Here is a 23,331-nt window from a genome sequence, read left to right as displayed (position 1 = left end):
CTGCCCAGCGGTGCTAGGCCAGGACGCTCGGTTCCCCAAGAAAGATGCTGCTTCAGTGTTTGCAGAGGTTAATCAGGTCCGCGAGCCCAGTCTGTGGCTGCTGCCGGTCCTCTTGGTCCTCGTGTCCCGCGGGAGACGTTGGAGGTGGTGGCCCCAGCGGGTCGCGGCTGAATCGCTGCTACACCGGTGCTTCCGAGGGCGCCCACGCGAAGCGGTTACCCTTCCTGGATGGTTGCTTCCCTCGGCCGAAGAGGAAGGACGCAGGAAACGACCTCAGCCGATAGGCAGGTAGCACCTTGACCTCGGCGATCCGCTAGCCTCCAGTAGCTGCTTGGCGACTGCGCGCCTCCCCGCCCCTCCCACGGGCTCAATCCCAGGCGATCCAGCCCGGGTTTTATAGCAGAGCTCTGGGGCTGCGGTTGCAGATTCCTCAGCTGTCGCCCTCCGCAGCAGACCGCAGCGCAAATCATGGTGCTGCACGAACTGTGGAGCGCGCTGTCCGGAGCCTCCGGGGCTGCCCTGGCCTGCTGCTTCGTGGCGGCGGCGGTGGCCCTGCGCTGGTCGGGACGCCGGACAGCGCGGGGCGCAGGGGCCCGGGCGCAGCAGAGGCAGCGAGCGGGCCTGGAGACCATGGACAAGGCAGCGCAGCGCTTCCGGCTCCAGGTGACGGCCGGGGAGGTGATGGGCTTGGCTGCGGGTCCCCACGCAGCTCTTTCTGCAGTCCTGACGCGCGCAGGGCGGGTGCGCGGGGAGCTCGGGGATGACTATAGAACCTCTTTCCGTGGAATGGAAACGAAAGGGACAGGGCAGGTCGTGGAGGGCCATCGCAGCCCTGGGTCAAAGAGGAGCTTTGCTGAGCGTCCAGAAGACTTAGACGCTAACACGATCCGTGAGGACCAATAGGATGCTAGACTTTAGGACTTTGGACCCTGGAGCGATAGCCCAGGGCCTCGGGAGAGCTTAGAATTCAGGCTTCTTGTTTTGTGCGTGAGGATCTTAAGAGGGAGCCGGAAAGAGGCCCACGTACGTGGGAGTTATTGGCAAAGTTGGTCTAGAATGGAAATCTTCCCAACTTCTGCCACCCAGGCTGTTGTGTCCAACCCCTGACAACGCTTTCCACCAGCACGTTTAGTTCCAGCCCTTCCCTGGGAAATCTGTCAACAAGCTTTGCTTCTCCCAGCTCTGTAACTCTATGATCTCAGTGTGTGTTTGGGGGCCACGGCGGAGTGTGGAGGAGAAAGTGCCATCTAGAACACGGGGCTTTTCCCTTCAGATGTATGAAACACTGGCCCCAGTTAGCATTCGAAATGCTGAGCTCTGGGAAATGATCTCGTGTTGAGGAAGAGAAGACTTGCTGTGAGGGCGGGATCTGAGAAGACAGCCCAGGTGACTGAAAGCTGGAGTCAGTTGAGTGTGCCTAGGTGGGAGGCACAGAGGCAGTCACTGAAAATTGCGTTTAGCAGGTTCTCAGGGGAACTAGAGCTTAGGTGTGCAGCAGGACCCCAGCTGCCCTGGAGAGAAGGAGGGGAGAGAGACAGGGCCTTGGATGCCAGGCCCAGCATTTGGACCTGAATGTAGGTGAAATTTTGGTTGTAATTAATTTGAATTTACCCCACACCACCCCTGAAGCTAGGACGTGTTGTATTTATTTATTGAAGTAAAAATATATCTGGGTTCCAGGCTCCACTCATCAAATTGGCCAAAAAGACCACTGTCTGTCAGTGTTAGGTTCTCTCTGAACAGTTTGGGAGGGCCCTGGTGTTCAAACTGGCCACCTCCTGCTCCTGAGCCCAGGGTCCAGACTCTTGTGTTTGGCTGAGATCTGGAGATGCCTCTCTAGGGATCCTTGTGATGCTACTGGTTCAGCCTGGAGACTCTGAGCTCTTGGCTCTTGCCCTGCTGTGCAGTCAGCTGAGTTCTGCTAGCTCCCCCACTCAGCTCACAGACACAGAAATCTGCCCACAGTTTCTGGCTACAGGAAGGAATCCTCCTAGCAACAAGGAATCCATTTGACTGCTAGGGCCAGGGGGTGGTCAGAGGCTGGGTCTTACTACATTTCACCTTCTCACTTCTGCCCTTTTATTTTGTTTGTTTATTTTTTTTTTTGAAAGAACTGAATTTTCCAGAATAGAAATTATGGCTCTGAAATACAGACTTGTTTATACATCTTCCTTGGAGTAGAAGCCCTGGCTTTATATATTGAAACTTGGCTCTTTCAGGAGAGAAAATTATCTTTTGGGTTTCCAATGACTGGAAACCAAAGGGAGAACCAGTGGGGAGCCTGTGTGGTTTTGGGCAATGAGCAAAGGGTTAGGTCTTTTTTTGTTTTGTTCTGTTTTGTTTTGAGCTGGGGTCTTGCTATGTTGTCTAGACTGATCTCAAACTCATAGGCTCAAGTGATATTCCTCCTTCAGCTTCCTGAGTAGCTGGGACAACAGCTGTGTGCCACCATACCCGGCTAAGTCTTGAAGACAATAGCTTTGTAGATGTTGAGGGGCCAGGTGGAGGTGGCTGAATTCAGCCCCGTCTTGAAACCAGCTCCCTCCCCTTCCCACCCCTAAGGTGGCCATGTGCCTGGGATTTGGGTCCCTGGATGAGGGGGTGGGATCTGAAGGTGTCTCAGGAGCCTTTCTTCTGGGACTTTCTCAGCTCAGCCTTGAGTAGTGAAGGACACCTAGGAAAGCAGGCCCAGGCCCCTGGGAGGCTACAGCTGTTTGTAGTACAGCACCCACCCCCATGCGGGTGAAACTAGCTGTGTGCTGAGGAGGAAACCAGCTGGATAGGGGAGAAAGGGACCTAAGTGCCACTGGGTCATCCCAAAATGGGTCACCTCCCCAGCCTCTGGAGCAGCTCTAAAGAAAGGTGTTGGGGACCAGGGATTTAGCTCAGTGGTTCCAGTGCCTGCTGTGCAAGAGCAGGGTCCTGAGTTTGATCCCTGGTACCACAAAAAACAGAGAGAATATGGAATAAAGAAAGGTGTTTCTGGTGATTCTGTGGACCATGCGAGGCATACCTGTCACAGCCCTTTGCCTATTTCCACCATCTGCCCCCTGAGTGAGTTCTGATAGCCTTTCCAGATGGAAGACAGGGACCACTGAGACTGTCAAGGTTGGGAGAGTTGCCACAAGACTCTGTGCCTGCCACTGCCTTTGCACATGTGGTGTTTTTTTTTTCCATAATTAAAACTTTATTGAAAAACTGACATCAAAATAGGAGATCATTGCTGTGCACCTTACAAAATCAAACATAATTGCATTATCTTGGTAGATTAACTATAATTACTGATCTGAGTGTGTCCCCCACAGAACCCTGACCTGGACTCAGAGGCACTGCTGGCCCTGCCCCTGCCTGAACTGGTGCAGAAGTTACGCAGTGGAGAGGTGTCCCCTGAGGCTGCCCTCTTCACCTATGTGGGAAAGGTAAGTGGGCTGGGGCTGCCCAAGTCCTTTGGTCCCTCCTTCCCTGCCTCCTCTCAACCCTTGCACAGGCTGTGGGGAAAACCTGGCCTGGGATTGGTTTGCCAAGGGCCTTGCAGGGACCATAGTGCCAGGGGCTGCCAGGCGTGGAAGGAGCCTGAGCACTCTGTGTGTGTGAGTGACACTGGGTGTGTAGTCTTAGCAAGAAACCTGGCTTTCAGCCCAGACTTTCTTCTCCTTCCTGCCTCCACTCCACTGGTCACCAAGTCTGGTCTGTTTCCATTTTCTGCCTCTCTCCAGTTCCTCCCTTGCCCCTCGCCCTGTCAGCCTCCCTGTCCCTTACCGTTGTTACGGACTTGGACTCGGAAAGAAATGCTCAAAGGCACAGAACTCAGGCAAAACAAATAAGATTTACCTGCAAGCTGGGGAGACCACCAGAAACTGGTCTGGTCAGAGTCCCCCCTCTCTTTTGTTAGTCTCTTCTCTTTATACTTTTGTTAGTCATTATCTCCTTCCTTGTGGTCTTTGATGTGTAAATACAATTCGGGTTCCTACCTAGAAGTCACAGACACAAGATAGGCATATATACATTGTAAATTCACTTAGGCATTTGCAACTTTGTTAGGTTAAAATGTTATCTATAGGGCCGGGGGATTTAGCTCAGTGGTTTCACCGCCTGCTATGCAAGCACAAGGACCGGAGTTCAATCTCCGGTACCACCCCCCCCCAAAACAAACAAACAAACAAACAAAAAGAATAGAGAAAATGTTATCTATAATTAAATTACTGGTTAACACCTTAAACATCAAGAGCAACGAAAAAAGCAAATCTTAAAGGAATACATTACTTATTTTGCTTTTACAATTACCTTCATATTCAATCTACTAAGCTACTTAAAACTTTCTATCAGTGTGATTTATAGGAAGCTTCAGGTCTATGTGTACTTTTGCTAGCAAGGCATGGTAATTTTTTTTTTTTAGTTTGAACCTCTGGCCCAATTCAAGTGTGGGGGGGTTGCGGTTAAGAAATGCTGCCGGCATTTCCTTATCTAGGGATGGTGCTATTGCCTGCAGTCATTTTACATATCCCTTAACACCATCATCTCCCTCAATGCCCAGCAGCCTCCTGGCCAGGTTCCCTCTCAGCTCTCCAGTCCTTTTCTTCTTTCCCTTGTCCATTGTGGGCTCTGTGGACAAAGCTTTACTTATTTTTGCTCCCCCTTCTTTGGATTGAACCCTGGGCCTTTGTGCTGATCTACATCCCCAGCTCCCTCCCTTCCTTCCTCCCTCCCTTCCTTTCTTTCTCTTTCTTTTCTTTCCTTCTTTCTTTTTTTTGAGACAGGGAATCACTAAGTTGCTAAATAGCCCAGGTTAGGCTTGAACTCCTGTTCCTCCTGCCTCATCCTCCCAAGTGCTGGGATTACAGGCATGCGTCACCATGCCTGGCTCTTGTCTTTGTATTTAGTGCTGAACACTTTGTCTTTCACTCAGGAAGTGCTCAAGAAATATGTGGGAAAAGAAAGAAAGGAAGCTCAGTGGTTCCACCACCTGCCTTGCAAGTGCAAGGACCCGAGTTTGATCCCTGGTACCAAAAAAAATTGGAAAAAAGAAAAGAAGTTCAAATAGTTACAAAACATTTGGGCTGGGGATTTAGCTCGGTGGTTCCGCCGCCTGCCTCGAAAGCCCAAGGTCCCAAGTTCAATCCCCGGTACCAAAAAATAAATTTAAAAAGAAATTAAAAAAAGAAAAGAAGGACAAATTGTGTCATGAGTGTGACTTCTGTGGGATACTGAGTGTGGCCACTAAGTAGGTAAGTGTCAGGGTGAGGGGTGTGTATGTCAGGGACTGCACCAGAGAGAGGGGAAGAGTGAGCACCGGGCAGTTGTCACTGATAAAGGACACAGGGTCCCAGTAAATGGTGAAGGGCTCTTGCTCTTCCTGGTCACCAGAAAAGTGCATTCTGGTTATACATGGGCTCCCCTCTTTCCACCTGGGGACCTAGGCACAGATGTCACACAGTCCTGATGAGCAGCACCCCCCCCCCCCCCACGGAGCTCTCGCAGGGGACAGGTGTAGCTGGAGCTGGCTTTTCCTTTTCCGGCCTTTCCCTCCTGGGCCCTGGGGCTATGATTGAAGGGATAGGCAGATACCTTGATCAGTGTCATTCCTTTCTGTTTAGACCTCAGCCCTTTACCACAGAGTGACTTGATCATCATCGAACACAAGAGTTTCTGGGAAAGGGGAGGCTTGGTTGGGTAAGTGTGGGCCAGACACGGGGCAGAGGAAGGAGTGTTGGGCCCGGGAGGCTGGGTATGGGTCCAGGCTCTGTGTGGTTCCTGACTGCCTCAATGGCCAGAGAAGTGAGTTAGAAGAGTGGGGGGAGTGGCTGGTGTCACCTTCCTCCCAGCTCATCCTTTTTGGGGGGCGTCTAAGGACAGTGTCTTTTGTTTTCTTGAGTCAGGGTCTTGCTTTGTAGTTCAGGCTGGCCTTGAATTCACTATGTAGCTCATGTTGGGCTCAAATGCAAAGGGATCCTCCTGCCTCAGCCTCCCAGTGCTGGGATTACAGGCGTGCACCACCATACCCAGCCCAAGGATAGTGTTTGCTCCTTTGAGTACACTGGGTTGTACCCTGGCTATGAGATCTCCCCCTCCCCTCTCTCCCTCCCCTTCTCTCTGTTTTGGGGTTGAAGGCCAAATAGCTAGGGTGAGGCTGAGGCCAAATGTGTACGAGGTGCTAGGTGCTCCTGGCTCTGGGCCGTGTTGCTGGTTACCCTTTTCCTGAGTATACTTTATTTATTTTTTATTATTCTTTTTTTGTGGCTCAATAAACTTTTATTATTTTTTGTTATTTATTTTTGTTACTCTGTTTTTTTTTTTTTGGTACCAGGGATCGAGCTCGGGTCCTTCCGCTTGCGCACCAGGCAGTGAAACCACTGCGCTAAATCCCCGGCCCATATTACTCTGTTTTTTATTAATAAATTTTATTTTATCCCATTCCCCCAATCAAGCCCCTCTCCTCCCTGTATACAAAAGCTTTGTTTTCATTTTTTCCTTCTATTTTCACTTTTTTCTTGTCCCTTCCATTCCTTTCTCCCTCCCTCCTCCCTTGTTCCCCTTTCCACTGGAACACTTTCTTTCCATTTCCCAACATCCATTATACATCTCAGTCCTTATTTCAGTTTCTCACACCAGAGAAACAATGTATTTAAACATGTGTGTCCGATTTATTTCACTTAAGCATATAGTCTCAAGGTCCATCCATTTAGCTATAAACGTCTGAAGTTCATCCTTCTTTATGGCAGAGTAGCACTCCATTGTATAAAAAACCCCCACATCTTCTTTATCTACTCATCAGTTGATGTGCATTTGGGCTGTTTCCAAGATTTAGCTATGTATGACAAACTGTGCTGCTGTAAACATGGGTGTGCATACATCGCTGTGGTATGATTCTTGTAATTCTTTCGGGAAGATACCAAGAAGAGGAATAGCTGGGTCAAATGGAACCTCTAGTTTTAGTTTCTTGAAAAATCTCCACACTAATTTCCACAGTGGTTGCACCAGTCTACACTACCACCAGCAGTGGAGAAGGGTGCCCCTCCAGCATTTGTTATTGGTGGATTTCTTGACAGCAGCCATTCTTTTTGGAATGAGATGGAATCTCAGCATTGTTTTAATTTACATCTCTCCAATGACCAGTGATGTTGAACATTTTTTCATATATTTATTTGCCATTTCTAGTTCTTTATCTGAGAAGTGTCTTTTTATTTCAGATGCCCATTTTTGCATTAGGTCTTTAAATTTGAAGGGTCTGATTTTTTTGAGTTCTTTATATACTCTAGATAATAGTCCTTTATCTGAATATCTGGTAAAAAAATTTTCCCACTCTGTGGGTTGTCTCTTTACTCTTTTGGTGGTTTCTCTTGCTGTCCAAAAGCTTTTTAATAAGATGAGGTCCCAGTTGTTGATTCTTTTCAGTATTTCCCATGTGGTCTGAGTTTTGTTCATGAAGTCTTTGTCTCCTCCTATGTCCTCAAGCATTTGACCTATTCTCTCTTCCAGCATATTTAGCATTTCTGTGTTTTGGGGGGTTTTTTGGTACTGGGGATCAAACTCAGGACCTTGTGCTTGCAAGGCAGGTGGCAGCACCACTGAGCTAAATCCCCCTAGAGTTTCTGTTTTAATATTTAGATCTTTGATCCATTTCGATTTTAGGTTAGTGAGTGGTGAAAGATATCGGTCTAGTTTCAGTCTTCAACATGTGGAAAGCCAGTTTTTCAATCACCATTTATTAAAGAGGCTGTCTTTCTTCCAGTGAAGGTGTTTGGCTCCTTTGTCAAAGATAAGGTGGTCGAGTATGTCTGGAGCTGTTTCTGGATTCTCTAGTATATGTCCTGGTGAAATGAGCACATTTCTGCATCCTCTAGTCTGTTCCATTGATCCTTAGGTCTGTTTTTTGGCCAGTACCATGCTGTTTTTATCACTGTAGCTTTGTAATATAATTTAAAGTCAGGGATTGTGATACCCCCTGCTTTGCCTTTGTTGTCCAGAATTGCCTTTAGTATTCTAGGTCTCTTCTAGTTCCAAATGAATTTTAGAATTTTTTTCTAATTCTGTGAGATATTCTGTTGGAATTATGATTGGGATTGCATTGAATCTGTATAACAATTTTGGCAGTATGGCTATTTTCACTATATTGATTCTCCTACCCAAGAACAAGGGATATCTTTCCATTTTCTGATACCCTCTTCAATCTCCTTTTTTTTTTTGGTACCAGGGATCAAACTCGGATCCTTGCACTTGCGAGACAGGTGGAGGAACCACTGAGATAAATCCCTGGCTCAATCTCCTTTTTGAGAATACTGTAGTTTTCAATGTAGAGGTCTTTTACTTCCTTCGTTAGATTGATTCTTAGGTATTTCTTTTCTTGGGATGCTATTGTGAAAGGGATTGTTTCTCTAATTTCTCTTTCCATGAATTTTATTTGTGTACAGGAAGGCTATTGACTTTTGAGTGTCAATATATTTGGTTATAAATCTAAAAGTCTTTTGGTGGAGTTTTTGGGGTCTTCTAAGTAGAGAATCATGTCATCCGCAAAAAATGATATTTTAACTTCTTCCTTACCTATCCTTATTCCTTCTGTTTCTTTCTGTTGTCTAACTGCTCTGTCTAGTGTTTCTAGAACTGTATTGAACAAGAGTGGTGACAGTGGACATCCTTGTCTTGTTCCTGATTTTAGAGTGAAAGCTTTCAATTTTTGTCCATTTAATATGATGTTGGCTATTGGTTTGTCATAGATGGCTTTTATCAGATTGAGATTAAGACCATCTATACCAATTTTCTATAGGGTTTTTTTTTTTTTATCACGAATGGGTGTTGGACCTTGTCAAATGGTTTTTCTGCATCTATTGAGAGGATCATATAGTTTTTGTCTTTGGCTGTGTTAATATAGTGTATTACATTTATTGATTTGCATATGTTCAACCATCCCTTCATCCCTGGGATGAATCCAGCTTGGTCATGGTGGTGTATAACCTTGATGATTTGCTGCATTCTGTTTGCCAGTATCTTATTGAGGATTTTTGCATCTATGTTCATTAGGGAGATTGGCCTATAATTCTCCTTTTTGGTTGGATCCTTTTCTGGTTTTGGAATCAGGGTAATGCTTGCTTCCAGGAATGAATTTGGAAGTATTGCTTCCTTTTCAATTTCATTAAAGAGTTTGAGGGGTAGCAGCATTAGGTCTTCTCTAAATTTCTTGTAGAATTCAGCAGTGAATCCATCAGGGCCAGGGGTTTTCTTTGTTGGTAGTTTTTATTTTATTTTACTTTATTTATTTATTTTGGTACCAGAGATTGAACTCAGGACCTTGTGCTTGCAAGGCAGGCGGCGGCACCACTGAGCTAAATCCCAGGCCCTGTTGGTAGTTTTTATTATTTATTTATTTATTTATTTATTTGGTACTGGGGATTGAACTGAGGACCTTGCGCTTTTGGGGCAGGCGGCAGAACCACTGAGCTAAATCCCTGGCCTGGTAGTTTTAAAATTACATCTTCAATTTCATTGGCTGATATTGGTTTATTTAGAATTTTTATATTGGTTTGATTCAGCTTTGGTAATTCATATGTATCTAGGAATTTGTCTCTTCTGTATTTTCCATCTTATTAGAATACAGGTTCTCAAAGTAGGTATTGATGATCTTCTAGATCTCTGTAGGATCTGTTGTGATTTCACCCTTTTCATTCCTAATTGCATGGATTTGAATCTTTTCATTCCTTTTTTTGATAGGGTTGGCTAAGGGTTTGTCAATTTTATTTAATCTTTCAAAGAGCCAACTCTTTGATTCATTGGTTCTTTGTATTGTTCTCTTAGTCTCCATTGCATTAATTTCTGCTCTGAGTTTTATAATTTCCTCACTCATACAAGCTTTGCACTTGACTTGCTTTTCTTTTTGTAGAAGCTCAACATTAGGTTGTTTAATTGATCCCTCTCTGTTTTCCTGATATGGGAATTCACCACTATAAATTTCCCTTGTAGAACTACTTTCATTGCATCCCGTAAGTTCTGGTATATTATATTGTCATTATTGTTTAATTGTGGAAATTGTCTGATTTCTCCTTTAATTTCATCTGTGACCCATTGGTTATTCAGGAGGGTATTATTTAATTTCCATGTCTTTATGAAGTTCTTGTGGTTTCTTTTGCAGTTGATTTCCAATTTCATTGCACTATGGTCTGATAATATGCATGGGATTATTTCAATCTCTTTGCATTTACTTAAGTATGTTCTATGAGCTAGTATATGGTCTATTTTGGAGAAAGTCCCATGTGCAGCTGAGAAGAATGTATATTCTGATGTTGTGGGGTGAAACACTCTGTAGACATCTACTAATTCCATTTGTTCAAAAGTTTGGTTCAGGCTGGGGATTTAGCTCAGTGGTTCTGCCGCCTGCCTTGCAAGTACAAGGTCCTGATTTCAATACGCAGTACCAAAAAAAAAAAGTTTGGCTCAATTCTAATATTTCATTGTTGATTTTTTGTCTAGTTGATCTGTCTGTATGTGACAGTGAAGTATTGAGGTCCCGCATTAGAACTGTATTAGTGCTTATATGATTTTTCATGCCCTTTAATGTTTGTTTTATATAGTTGAGTGTGCTGCTATTTGGTGCATATATATTTAGGATTGCTATTTCTTCCTCTTGGATTGTTCCCTTTATCAGGATTTAGTGACCTTCTTTATCTCTCTTAATCAGTCTTGGCTTGATATCCATTTTGTCTGCAAATAGAATAACTACCCCTGGTTTTTCTGGTTTCCTGTCACATGGAATATTGTTTCCATCCCTTTGCTTTCAGCCTGTAAATTTGTTTTTCAATTAAATGTCTTTCTTTTTTTTTTTTTTTCAATACTGGAGATCAAACTCAGGACCTTGAGCTTGTGAGGCAGATGTGGTGGCACCATTGAGCTAAATTCCTGCCCCTAAATATGTTTCTTGTATGCAGCATATTGTTGGATCTTGCTTCTTGATCCATTCTGCCAGTCTATTTCTTTTGATTGGTGAATTAAGACCATTAACATTGATGGTTATAACTGATCTGTATTGTCTTATCTCTGTCATGTTATTTTCCTGCTGTTGGCTTCCTTCTTTCCCTTTCTGTTTAATTTCTTGCCTTGCCTGGTGGATTCATTCTGTTGGGGTTCATGGAGTTATAATCCTTATTGTCTCTTTCTAGAATATCCTTCAGAACAGTTTGGAGTGCTGGTTTGGTGGTCATGAATTTCTTTAGGTGTTCTTTGTCATGGAAGTATCTTATTTCTCCATCAGTTTTGAAGGATAGTTTTGCAGGGTACATCAGTCTGCAAAGGAGGTTGTTTTCCTTTAGGGCTTGAAATACTTCACTCCCTCAGTATACTTTATTGTTGTTGGGTTTTTTTTTTGTAACGGGGATCGAACTCAGGACCTTATGCTTGTGGTGCAGGTGGTAGCACCACTGGGCTAAATCCCTGGCATCCTCAGTATAGTTTAAAAAGCTAACTTTACACATTTTACTACAGTAAGTCTCTGACTTACAAATGAGTTCCATTCCAGGAGGATATTTGTAAGTTGGATTCATTTGTAAGTCAAACAAAGTGAATCATACAATTTTAACATAAATATGCAATGTATATTGCGTTGCACTTCCTAGCAGTCCTCTCTACATCACCACTGCTTTTCCTCTTGCTTCCAGACATCCTGAGCTGATTGACCACTGTACTACTGTACACTGTCTCACTGTATAGTAAGTATATAGCAGCACAACTGTGACAGTATCTGGCAGGCACATGAGCTACTTCTGCAATTTGTTAGCATCTATGAATGTTTGTAATGCTAGGTCTGTTCATATATGTGAAAGTTTGAAACCTGAAAGTTTGTGAGTCGGGGACTTTCTGTACAATAAAAAAAAGTCCAGCTTCACTCTGTCTTGTGTCCATTTCTTCCTTACCAGGCCTGGGAAGTGAACAAAGGGACCAATTGTGTAACCTCCTACCTGGCTGACTGTGAGACTCAGCTATGCCAGGCCCCACGGCAAGGCCTGCTCTATGGTGTCCCTGTGAGTCTCAAAGAGTGCTTCAGCTACAAGGTACACCCTTCCCTGGTGTCAGGTTCCTTTCCCCTCCATCCCTGCAGCCAGCTGTGTCCTGGGTCACTTAGGTCCTGCAGAGGAAGTGTGATGTCTGGAAGTTTGAGAAAGGACCATGGGTGTGCCTGGCCTTGGCCAGTGTGACAGTGGTGGAAGTGGACCTCTCCTGACTCATCTGCTGAGTTTTCCCATTGCTCATCTCCCTCTTAGGGCCAGAACTCGACACTGGGCTTGAGCCTGAATGTGGGGGCGACAGCTGAGTGTGACAGCGTGGTAGTGCAGGTGCTGAAGTTGCAGGGTGCTGTGCCCTTCGTCCACACCAATGTCCCCCAGTCTATGTTCAGGTTGGGCCTCAGCAGGGTGGGGTGGAGTGGTTGGGATAGAGGTGCCAGAATGGCCCTGGCTGACCTGCTCCTGCTTTCTCCAGCTATGACTGCAGTAACCCCCTCTTTGGCCAGACCTTGAACCCACGGGAGTCCTCTAAGAGCCCAGGTGGCTCCTCAGGGGGTGAGGGTGCCCTCATTGGATCTGGAGGCTCCCCCCTGGGCTTGGGCACGGACATTGGAGGCAGCATCCGTTTCCCTTCTGCCTTCTGTGGCATCTGTGGACTCAAGCCTACTGGGCACCGCCTCAGGTACAGGAGCTTCTGGGCCCCTTGTTGTGTGATCTTGGCTGAGCTTCCAACCTTTCTGGGCTCTAGGCAGGAATTCACTCACCAGAGTTTCACTGGGTAGAAGTGTTACCACCAGCAGGGCTCCCAGTTTCCAGTGGTGGGACTCCAGAGCTTCTGCAGGGGGTTTGGGGTGGGCAGAGGGTAGCCATTTCCTGTTTCCAACACCTTGTATTTCTTATCCAGCAAGAATGGCGTGAAGGGCTGTGTCTATGGACAGGTGGCAGGTGAGGTCTGTGGTTCTCTCAGTGCCCTGGATGAGGGTGGGGGTCAGCCTGATCTGCCTCTGCTTCTCTGGGGGACAGTGTCAGGCCACTAGGCCACTCCAGGTATGAGTTCCAACCTCCTTGTCTTGTTCACACTCCTGGCTCATGGCTCAGCCCTTACTCCAACCCAGCCCCAGAGCCCACTGGGGTCATGTGACCCATATTCCCTCCCCTCCCTGCCCCACAGTGCAGCTCTCCGTGGGCCCCATTGCTCGGGATGTGGAGAGCCTGGCACTGTGTCTGCGAGCTCTTCTGTGTGAGGACATGTTTCGCCTGGACCCTACCGTGCCACCCCTGTCCTTCAGGGAGGAGGTGAGTGGGGTAGGGGTGGGCAAGGTGGTGAACTGAACCCAGGAGCTTTGGGCAGGCCTCAGAGTCTCCCACCCCCTCAAAGCTGCCCTCAAGATCTGAGGCCAAGGCTCAGCTGTGGCTGCTGCTGCTTCTTCTCAGATGGCCATTAGGTGGCACCCTTGTACGAATTTGGAAATCCTCAGGCCTTCCAGCTGGAGAGCTCTTGTACCTGATCTGTATTTGACCCTTAGTAAATTGTAGTTTTGCATATGGTCTGTATCCCTACTGGTGGGATGCTTTGCATGTACTGAACCGTAGGGGTCTGTGTTGGCTCCTCAAAATATCACCAGGACAGTCCATTGATCAGAGCTGAGCTCACTACTTTCTGAAGTGGCCTCTACCTTCCCAAAGCCTTAGCAGCGTCTCAGAGGGCAGGGATGGTGTGGAGTGTATCCTTCAACATGGAGACTGGATGAGACTGGATAAGGTCATGATCTAATAGTTAAGGACTGGGGACACAGCCTGCTGAGGATCTTGAGGTGTCAGGGTCAGAGTCCTGGGATATAAATGTCATTTGAAGCTTCCTATTGAAGAGTTGATGAAGACTGTAGAAGAATACATATGGATATTTGCACTTATGTACAAAGGGTTTGGGAGTAGTCAGTTAGATGGATGCAGACTTCATGGCAGTGTGTACTTTCACACCAGTCTGATGTTCGTTTCTCTTGTGTGGGCCCCTTGTCCTCACTCTAGCCAGGCTGAGGGGCTGTGGGCAGGACAGTGGGCCTTGGTGTTTCCTGGGGGTGGGCCAGGTGGGCAGATCTGGGCTGGGGAGGCTCTCACTCCTCAGCAGACAGGTTCTGACCATTGCAGCTTGAACCTTTCTTGAGAGGGAGGAGAGGAGAGGGGACCCTGTCTGGAGGTCTGGGAACCAGGGGAGGTGATAGAGTCTTGGCCCAGGAGTCAGGATGCCTGGGTCCAGGCCCGTCCTTGGTACTGTCTACTGGGTAACCTTGGGCAAGTCCCAGCCCCACTGTCTAGACCTTAAGCCTCAGTTTCCTCAAATGACCAGTGGGAATCTTTATCGCTGCTCTGCATCTCTGAGATACTACAAATGTGTTTTATGACAGAGTAAATGTGGAAGGGGCTGGCTTGGCAGATGATCTCTTTCGAGGAAAAATGGTACCAGAAAGATCCAGGCTGCAGCTGAGTAGCTTCTGTAATCTTTAGGAGCTCTGCCTAGGCCTTCTTCTCCTGAACTTCTTCTCCTTGCCCTGACCCTGCCTCCTGTGTTTGTCCCCAGGTCTACAAAAGCACTCGGCCCCTGCGTGTAGGATACTACGAAACTGACAACTATACCAGGCCCAGCCCAGCCATGAAGCGGGCCCTGCTGGAGACCAAGCAGAGCCTTGAAGCTGCTGGCCACACGGTATGGCTGCAGTATCCCACAGTCCTGGCATCTCCTTCCCTCCAGGGAAGTCTTCCTGGTACCTGTGGCCTTCCCTCCAGTCTCTGTGGTCTGATTGTTTTATCACTGGTGATGAGAACCGTGGCCCTGTGGGACCAGTATACAGAGGGCTGACCGGGAGGATGGGGCTATGGGGGATGGAAAACCCAGCACAGCTGAGTGCTGCATTTTGGGGGGACCTCATCAACCATGAACAACAATGACCTGCTGTTCAGAGGTTCCTGGGGACCTGAGATAGTGGGCCAGTGGTTTAGTCTGCTCATCTGAGACAACCTTATATGTGGCTCCAGACTTTTCTCACAAGGGCCATTTTAAGGGGTGTTTTCATGGTTGGAAAGGCTGCCTCTGTGGTTTTTGTGAGGACAACCACGTGGGCAAGGTGGTCCTGCTCCTCAGGCTGCTAGGCGGTATATGGGCCATGGGAACAAGGCATGTTAAGGCTAGGACCTTGTACACCTCCATCCCTGCAGCTTGTTCCCTTCTTGCCAAGCAACATACCCTATGCTCTGGAGACCCTGTGTGCAGGCGGGCTGTTCAGTGATGGTGGCCACAGCTTCCTCCAGAACTTGTGAGTGCTCTTGAGCTTTGGGCTCTGTGGTGGGATGAGGAAAATGAATAGACCCAGTGAGAGCAGTTGGGCCTTGTGACACCCCCCCCCCCCGCCAGGACAGGCTCGACCACGTTCAAAGAAGGATTGTGATTTCTGGTCAGGGACCTTGCTGTCCCTCCTATTGTGCAGGTTGAGCCTGGAGATATCTTGCCAGGGAGAGGTGCCAGCCCAAGGGAGGCTGACTATGCATCTGTATCCCGTTCTCAGCTGAGTTTGTTGTGGGATAGGAGGAGGGTAGGGGAGTTCCCTGCTGTCTAGGAAAGGTCAGAAGCAAGGGCAGGATCAGGACAGATGGATTGCAGTATGGACCTCAGGCTGTAACTCCAGGCTCTGTCTTGTCTGAGCCAAGTCTTTCTTTTTTAGTAGGACCTCAGTTTTTATTTCTGTAAAACATGTGAGTTGTACCAGATTCACTTTAAGGGATTTGGCTGAGCTACTGTTTAGAGAAGATGGTTCTCCTTGGCTGTTTTCAGTCATTACAGGGCAGAGGATGGACCTGTGAAGGTGAGGGTTGGCTGGAGCGGTGCCCCCCAGGCTGTAGATCTCATTATGGGGACACTTGGACCTTGCAGTCTTTCTCAGTCAAGGACTCAGCTTGTTACTCCCTCTCCCCGCAGCTGAGCATGGTCCAGGCTTCAGTAAAAGGTATTACCTCTCACTCTGGCCCTGGGGTGGAGCCCCAGGATCAGCCACCTGAGACCTTTCTCTGAGATCTTGAGCCAGGCCAGAGAATTCCTGGAATGCCCCACGTGAAGCTGCAGGGTGACAGCAGTCTTGAGAAGCACAGGCCCTCAGTCAGGGCAGGGAGATGTTGCCCTCAGTCCCTATAGCTCTGAGCTCGATCTGCTGGAGATGGGGACCCTGAGTCCTGCCTTGGGGACTCCAATGGGTGTGGAGTGAAGCCCAGGTGTCCTGAAGAATTGGCAGAAACAAAGCATGTGTTGGAGGCCTGCAGTTACTGGAATCTGGTGAGGAGGGAGGTGGACAGGACCACTGATAGAAAACAGGGGTTGCAACTGGAGGAGAGTGAGCCAGGAGGGAACCAGGATGGGAGCTCCTAGACTGAGCCTTTTGTTTCCCAGCAAAGGTGATTTCGTGGACCCCTGCCTGGGAGACCTGATCTTAATTTTGAAGCTGCCCCAGTGGCTTAAAGGACTGCTAGCCTTCCTGTTGAAGCCTGTGGTAAGAACACAAGGAGTCCAAGGGGCTAGGGGAGCTTCTGGGACCCCCTATCCTGTGTTACCCCATTGCCTCTGGTTCTTGCCTGCTTCCCCTTCGCCTCTCCGTTTGGACAGTCCTAGGCTCCTCTTGTCTCCCTCCATCTCCGCAGCTGTTCTCCTCCCCAACCCCTGCATCGTCAGCAACCTGCTTTCCCAAAGGGGTGGCATGGGTGGGCAGCTCATGGCCCCAAGCTAAGTCACTGACCTTGTGTCTGTTCTGGCGCAGTTCCCACGGGTGGCAGCCTTTCTCAGCAGCATGAGGCCTCGGTGAGGATTCTTCCTGTGCCCAGATGCCCGCCCTCTCTGCTCTACCTGTTCTGAGGCCAGATGGTTTCTGATAGGAGAAGCCCCTGTGGGAGGTAGCTTCCGAGGTGGAAGTGGCCCAGATGGGGGGACCCTCAGGTGGGACCTTGAAGCTGTCAGTGGGGTCCAGGTCTGGCTGTAGAGCAAGGGAACAAATGAGAGAGGTGGAGGGGAGAAAGTTGGCCTGGCTGGGCATGGGAGAAAACACTAGGAAGGAGTTTTCCCAGGCTCAGTGGCACCTGGAGATTCTGGGCCCTGGGTGACAGATGAAATGCTTTTAGAGTTCTGAACTGAACTGAGCTGCACTGGTCTTACCTGTCTTTAGTAGGTCAGGCTGGAAAGGCACCTCATTTCCACCCAGAAAATCCTGTGTACTTGCTCCCCTTTTCACCTCCAGGCATTTGACAGCCCTGGCCTCTTCTTGGTCCTGAGGGCAGTGAGGAATCAGGCCTGGTTTGGTGTGGGCTCTGCTATGGAGTCAGTCACTAAGTGACCCAGCTTAGGTTCCTCTGAAGCCTGGTTTGTCTCATCTGGTCTTTGAACTTTTCATCTTGCTTTGAGCTTCTGCCCTCTCAGAGATCCCTAGAGTTGAGGGCTATGGAGGAGTGCGATGTAGAAGCAGTGAGAGAAGGGTGTCTGGTATTTCTGACCTCCATGGCTATGGCCATGATGGCTGGTGACATTACTCTTTGTCCACAGGTCGGCTAGAGAACTCTGGGAACTGCAGCACAAGATTGAGGTGAGTGAGGCCTGAGCCCCTGCACTTGAGTAGGGCTGTTAAGGGGAGGGGAGCTGTCCAGGGCACCTGCCAACAGAGTCTTCTGGTCAGTCCTGCCGCTGATCTGCTGGTGGGGCCTGTCATTCCCCCTTGCCCTTTCCTGGACTACGGATTGCACCCTGCTGTCAGATGCTCATTTCCGTAGTGCTCATCCCTGGGGGCTGGGTTAGTATGGGGCTCCTCTCCTGGGTACTTCTTTGCCCCTTTGGGGCTGCCTGTGGCTATGCAGACTATAGATCCACCTCTGCAGGGAGACAGGTGCCTACGGTTTGGGTGGGAGGTAGAACAGTGATACCTCTGAGAAGCGATGTTTCCTGCCTGCCCAGAGGCCCTCCGTCTTATCATAGTTCAGCTCAGCTCAGATCCAGCAGCAGGTGCTGGGGCCAAACCCAGCCCAGCCACTGTCCCTGCAGTGGAGAGTCCTGGATGGGCTGGGTCTGAGTGCCTCCTCTGTTTGCTGATGTCCCCTCAGGAGTACCAAAACTCTGTGATTGCCGAGTGGAGAGCACTGAACCTGGATGTGCTGTTGACCCCTATTCTGGGCCCTGCTCTCGACCTGAATGCCGCAGGCAGGGCCACAGGTGAGGCCTGCTTTTCATCCTATTCCCCTCACACCTCTGCCTGACCCTGCTCTCAGTGAGCTCAGCAGCCCCATGTAGCTGCTGGGAAGTAGAGGAGGGTGGGTCCCCTGCTCTTAGGGGCTCATAGTCTGGCTGGCTGGAGAGAGGGGAGTCATGTGGAATACCCTAGGAGGCAGTGAGATCCCTGTCCAGTGTGTACTATTTAAGTTAGAGATCTCAAGTTACAAAGTCTGTAGTTTGGGGAGGTGGTATTTAAACCTAGGTGGTATTTATATGAGCCAAGAAAATAGGAACAATATTCTAGAAACTACGTGGGCAAAGGCCCAGGGCAAGCATCAGGAGATCTTGCTGGGTTCCTGGGATTTGTCACTCAAACTTCAGCCTGGGAGAGGGTCTTTCCCTGCTGGGGAAGCAGGGTGGCATTTCACAGGGCCGGTGACTGAGGCCCAGCATGGACACTTGAGCACTGTGGGCCCCAAGGCCTGCTGCAGCCTTTGTGGTGTGTTCTAGGGGCCATCAGCTACACTGTTCTTTATAACTGCCTGAATTTCCCTGCGGGAGTGGTGCCCGTCACCACAGTGACCACTGAGGACGAGGCCCAGATGGAACATTACCAGGGCTACTTTGGAGATATCTGGGACAAGGTGCTGCAGAAGGTAAGGCCTGCCCATCCCCCAGCTCACCTCCTGCCCGCCCATCCCCCAGCTAGTGTCCTCAGCACTTGGTGTCCTCATCCACCCTTCTTAAATGAATACTGCACCTTGCTACTCTCTTCTGGTCAGGCACTCCCTTCCTGGACCCTGGGTAGGATTCTGCCTTGTGCCGCCCATTATAGGGAACAGGAAAGGGAAGTTACTGAAGACCTCTGCCAGGGGTCTCAGCCTCCTATGAGGCACTACAACACAAACTGATAAGAGTAAAGAAAGAAACAAGAGAGAACTCTGTCTTGGGGCTGATCTATGCTGGTCTGGGCAGCAAAGACAATGAGTGCTAAGCGCGCCCAGTATTTATTGATAACAAATGTAGGAAGGTGAGCAGGGTATGCTTTGAAGACATCTAGTGACATAAGACATAGTGTGAAGCATCCAGAAGCATCTGGCGATGGCCGATATGCAGGCAGGAATATTTGATATGCAGCCAGGATTAGCTGATATACAAACAGGGATGTAAAGGGGAAGGGCACTGCTCATCTTGCTTGGAGAGATCAAAGGGTGCTGAGACTGGGTTGCAGTTAACCAGGGCCTGCTAGTATTGGGCCGAGATGTCTGCTACACCCCATCCTGATGTCCATGTCTCCCACAGGCCCTGAAGAACAGTGTGGGGCTGCCTGTGGCCGTGCAGTGTGTGGCTCTGCCCTGGCAGGAAGAGCTGTGTCTGCGGTTCATGCGGGAGGTGGAGCGACTGATGACCCCTGAAAAGCAGCCATCCTGAGGGCCGCCTGCCTGCCTGGCTCCAAAGGACCGGACACCTGCATGCCCTGTAGCCCAGCCTAATGGGGCACATGGCCACCCTGTGAGGAAACACTCAGCCTGGGTCAGAGGCATCCATGACCCCTTCCTGAGCCCCTGCCAAAGCACAGACTCCCACTCCCCCCAAGTCTGGATCTTGCTCCCCTCTCTGGTCCCTTTTCTACCCTGATCCCCCACCCTACATGGCAGCAGGTATGACAGGGGCCAAGACCACCAAAGTCAAGAAACATTTCCTTGTCTGTGGGGTGCTGGGGCTGGAGCCTATTGACAGCAGGGTTGGCTTAATCTTCCAGAGCCAGGTGGCAACCATGTCACCATTCTGCTCCAAAACCTCCCCTGGTGTCCATCACCCACAGAAGGGACAAAAGCTTGTGTCCCAGCACTTCACTTCAGCACCTCCCCTCCTCTTGCTTGGACTCAGGCCAGCTTTGCTGGATACTGTTGTGGTTTTCCTTCCTTTGCTTCTCTCTGCTGATATGCCCTTTCTGCTCCTCCACCACTCAATCCTTGGAGGCCCAACTCCTCTTTCTCCAAGAGGCTTTCTGTGCTCCTGAGCCCTGAAAGAGTGTGAGCTCTTTCCTCCCAGTCTCCCCTGTATGAGGCATCTGGATGGGTCTGCTTTCCTGGCCATCTCCTTGATGGTGGGGACTGCATTGCTATGTCTTTATGTACTGTGGCCAGCACAGGGCAACAGGGAAGCACCTGAGTTGGGCTGCAGGGAATCGAGTGGACACAGTGGGCCCTGAGCTGGTGCTGTTGGGTAAAGGAGCCCACAGGCCCAGGGGTGGTGGTCAGCAAGTGACAAGGCAGGTAGCAAGGGCTCACTCACAGGGCCAGCCAAAGCCTGGACTTCTCTGGGGAGGCTTGCTAGAGGAGGACTGCTCTTGAGTCCAGAAAGTTCTCACATGCTGATATATAGGGGATGAGGTCATCCTGGGGAGGAGGCACTGTATGTCCAGGACCAGGGTGAGCTTGATATTACAGGAATGTTGAATGGGCACAGGGGAAGCAGGGATGTAGGTAAGCCCAGATAAGGTGAACTTGGGTGGCTAGGTCAACAACTTGAATTCTATCTCAAGGGCGATGGAGGCTTGTGAAGGGCCATATAGGCACAGTGAGGAGAGTAGACAGAGGGGCAAAGCCTGGAAAAGAATAAGAATGCTGCTCCTGATCCCTAATTTGGGGAAAGGGCAGAAGGGGTAGAGAGGCTGTCTGGGGATGGGTAGTTGGGATGGAGGTAAGCTGTCTTACCTCAGTCTCAGTCCTGCCCTGCCTGCCACGTCTTACTGGACTGAGTTGCCTGGCAGGGAAAGGGTAGTTAGTTTGTGATGGGATGTTGGGCTTTCTTGACCATCCTCACAGAGTTTCCCCATCTGCCCTGGCCCTAGCCTAACTCTCCTGCTCTCTAGATATTTCAGAGCCCAATCCCTGAGGGTGGGTTGGGTACCGGCTCACATCTGGCCTGTTTTACATTTTTTCCACCAAATTGCCTTTTCTAGGCTTCCTTCTCCACCATTATTCCCCTGTTCCTCTGGAAATGCTTTTCCTTCCGGGTTACATGTCTAGCGGTATCCATGCCCCTACCAAACTGCCTCTGTCTAGGAGGGCCCCCACCTTGAGGGGTGCTGACTCAAGGGCCCAGCCCGAACTGGGACACCTAGACCGAGATAAGTAAGCTGTTGCCGCACTTCTTCCTGGTTCTTCCTAACTTGAGGACTTCCTCATAACAGCTGCTGTAATTTTCCCTCATTGTCCGATAAAACCATCCACCAACTGCCCCAGCTTTCTCTTTCTCCTGTCCATTTCCCTTCTAGTCACCAATATCCTCTTCCTTTCAGACCCAAAGCTGAAGGGTGGAGATGCCACTACCGCATGTTTTCATTGTTTCATTGATTTCAGCCCTCAGAGCCTCAGCCTGGCCACGTCTAGCCCTGTGCCAACTGTGGCTGGAGACTGACATGAACCCAGCCTGGCTGCCATCCTTGGGCGGACCCTGACAAGCACGCCTGCTCCTCACTGATCAGGGATGGCCAAGGGAGGGAGGGGCCCCTTGCTGTTGAGGGAAGGGGGAAGGGGTCGCAGAGGCACGTAGGTGTCCCCTGCATTACATCTCCACCATCATGCTGTTGTCCAAGCCACCTGCCTTTCATCCAGATACTGCAATAACGTCCTAACCCTCTGGCTCCCTGCTTCCATCTTCAGGTGGCGCCCAGTCCCTTCTCCACAGCATAGCCAGAGTGATCCTGCAGAAGTAAATCAGGTTGAGTTGCTCCTTGCTTAAGACCTTCCAATGGCTTCCCATCCCTAGAATAAAATCCAGTCTCCTTGTGGGGCCATGGCTCCTGTCCACCTCTTCAGTCTCATCTTGGGGGTCTCTCCCTGTCATTCCCTGTGCTCCAGCCACACAAGCACCTTTGGTTTCTTGATCATCTTGAGCTGGTTCCTGCTTCAGAGTTTCTGGGGCAGTTGTTCTCTGGTCTATTCCTCTGGTTGTTCTGCGTTAGTTGTTCCTCGGTCTCTGTCACCTTCCCTTACACCAGCTGTCACTTTCTAACATGTTACCCTGTATTTTTTTAGAAAGCATTATCTCTATCTAAAATCACTTATGTGTTTTTGTCTCCTCCACTAAAGCAACCATACTTTTTCTTGTTTCTGATTATATTCTTGGCATGAGTGATGTGCAGAAGGTACTTAGTTCTGTGAAATTAAGCGAACATCTACTAGGGAGCCAGGCACAGAGTTGGGTGCTGGGACTGCAATGATGGACGACACGACTTGTTTCCTGTCCTCTTGGAACTTACATTCTGGAGGATATTTCTAGAGTGAAGGTGGGGTGGGGGTGGGGGTTAACAAAGACTTCTGAATATTTAATTCATGGAGAGATAAGGTGACTTTTGATTAGCACAGACGGAGGAAAGGGATCTGAATCACATTACTGAGTACCTGCAGTGAGCCACCTACCTTCTGGGCATTTGGAGTCATCATGCCATTTAATCATCCTATTAATCCTTTAGTAGTGTTTTTGGCCCCATTTTACAGAAAGATTATATACCTTGGCTGCAATCCCATAGCTAGAAGTGGGGGATTGGGCTGGGTATTTAGCTCAGAGGTTCCAGCACCTGCCTTGCAAGCACAAGGACCTGAGTTCAATCCCCGGTACCAAAAAAAAAGTAGAAATGGGGGATTGGAATTGAAACCTGGGTCAACCTTTGTCAGTGCCTTGTGACATGTCAGGGCCCCTTCTGATGTCCCATGATGCTGAAGCACAGAGAGCACACATTGCCAGAGGAGAGCCAACGTCAACTCTTTCCTTCCTGATCACCTATCTTCTGGCCTTAAGACCTTCGAGGTCACAAGGCTGCCACCTGTTCCCATGGCCTTTCCCCTCCTTACTATGTCCACTGTCACAGCTCCTTGCCTGGCCTCCCCTGCTTCTGCTATGATTGTCACTAAGCACCCCTCATATGGCAGTCAGGTGGCCTTTCAAACTGCAAATATGAATACACTTAATGCCTTTAGTATCATTTGTGTCAAGTGCGACTCCTTGCTCCAACCTCCAAGGCTATGCTTGGCCTTCGAGTGGTACTGAGCTCCCACCTCCCCGCTCTTTGCCCTGTGCTTGCTGTACTGGACACTCTTCCTC

At 49.2% G+C, this 23,331-nt stretch overlaps 1 protein-coding gene across 1 annotated transcript; it reads left to right on the top strand.

The window, feature by feature from the left end:
* The first annotated feature begins 369 nt into the window (after positions 1–369).
* Positions 370–22,344, top strand: Faah (fatty acid amide hydrolase). The gene is made up of 15 exons (XM_004872961.4): positions 370–663; positions 3,306–3,419; positions 11,898–12,032; positions 12,243–12,376; positions 12,460–12,666; positions 12,889–12,929; positions 13,156–13,280; positions 14,563–14,688; positions 15,198–15,295; positions 16,420–16,519; positions 16,784–16,824; positions 17,560–17,599; positions 18,111–18,219; positions 18,730–18,875; positions 19,522–22,344. Exons 1-15 carry the CDS (start codon positions 469–471, stop codon positions 19,648–19,650), a joined length of 1,740 nt encoding a protein of 579 aa, XP_004873018.2. The 5' UTR covers positions 370–468; the 3' UTR covers positions 19,651–22,344.
* Positions 22,345–23,331: the final 987 nt, after the last annotated feature.

Source organism: Heterocephalus glaber, unplaced genomic scaffold (genome assembly GCF_053883595.1).
Source record: "Heterocephalus glaber isolate CG9 unplaced genomic scaffold, H.glaber_assembly_v1.0 deba00001451, whole genome shotgun sequence".
Lineage (NCBI taxonomy): Eukaryota > Metazoa > Chordata > Mammalia > Rodentia > Bathyergidae > Heterocephalus > Heterocephalus glaber.
Note: the sequence above shows the minus strand (reverse complement) of the source record. Positions and strands in the feature narration are given on the sequence as shown.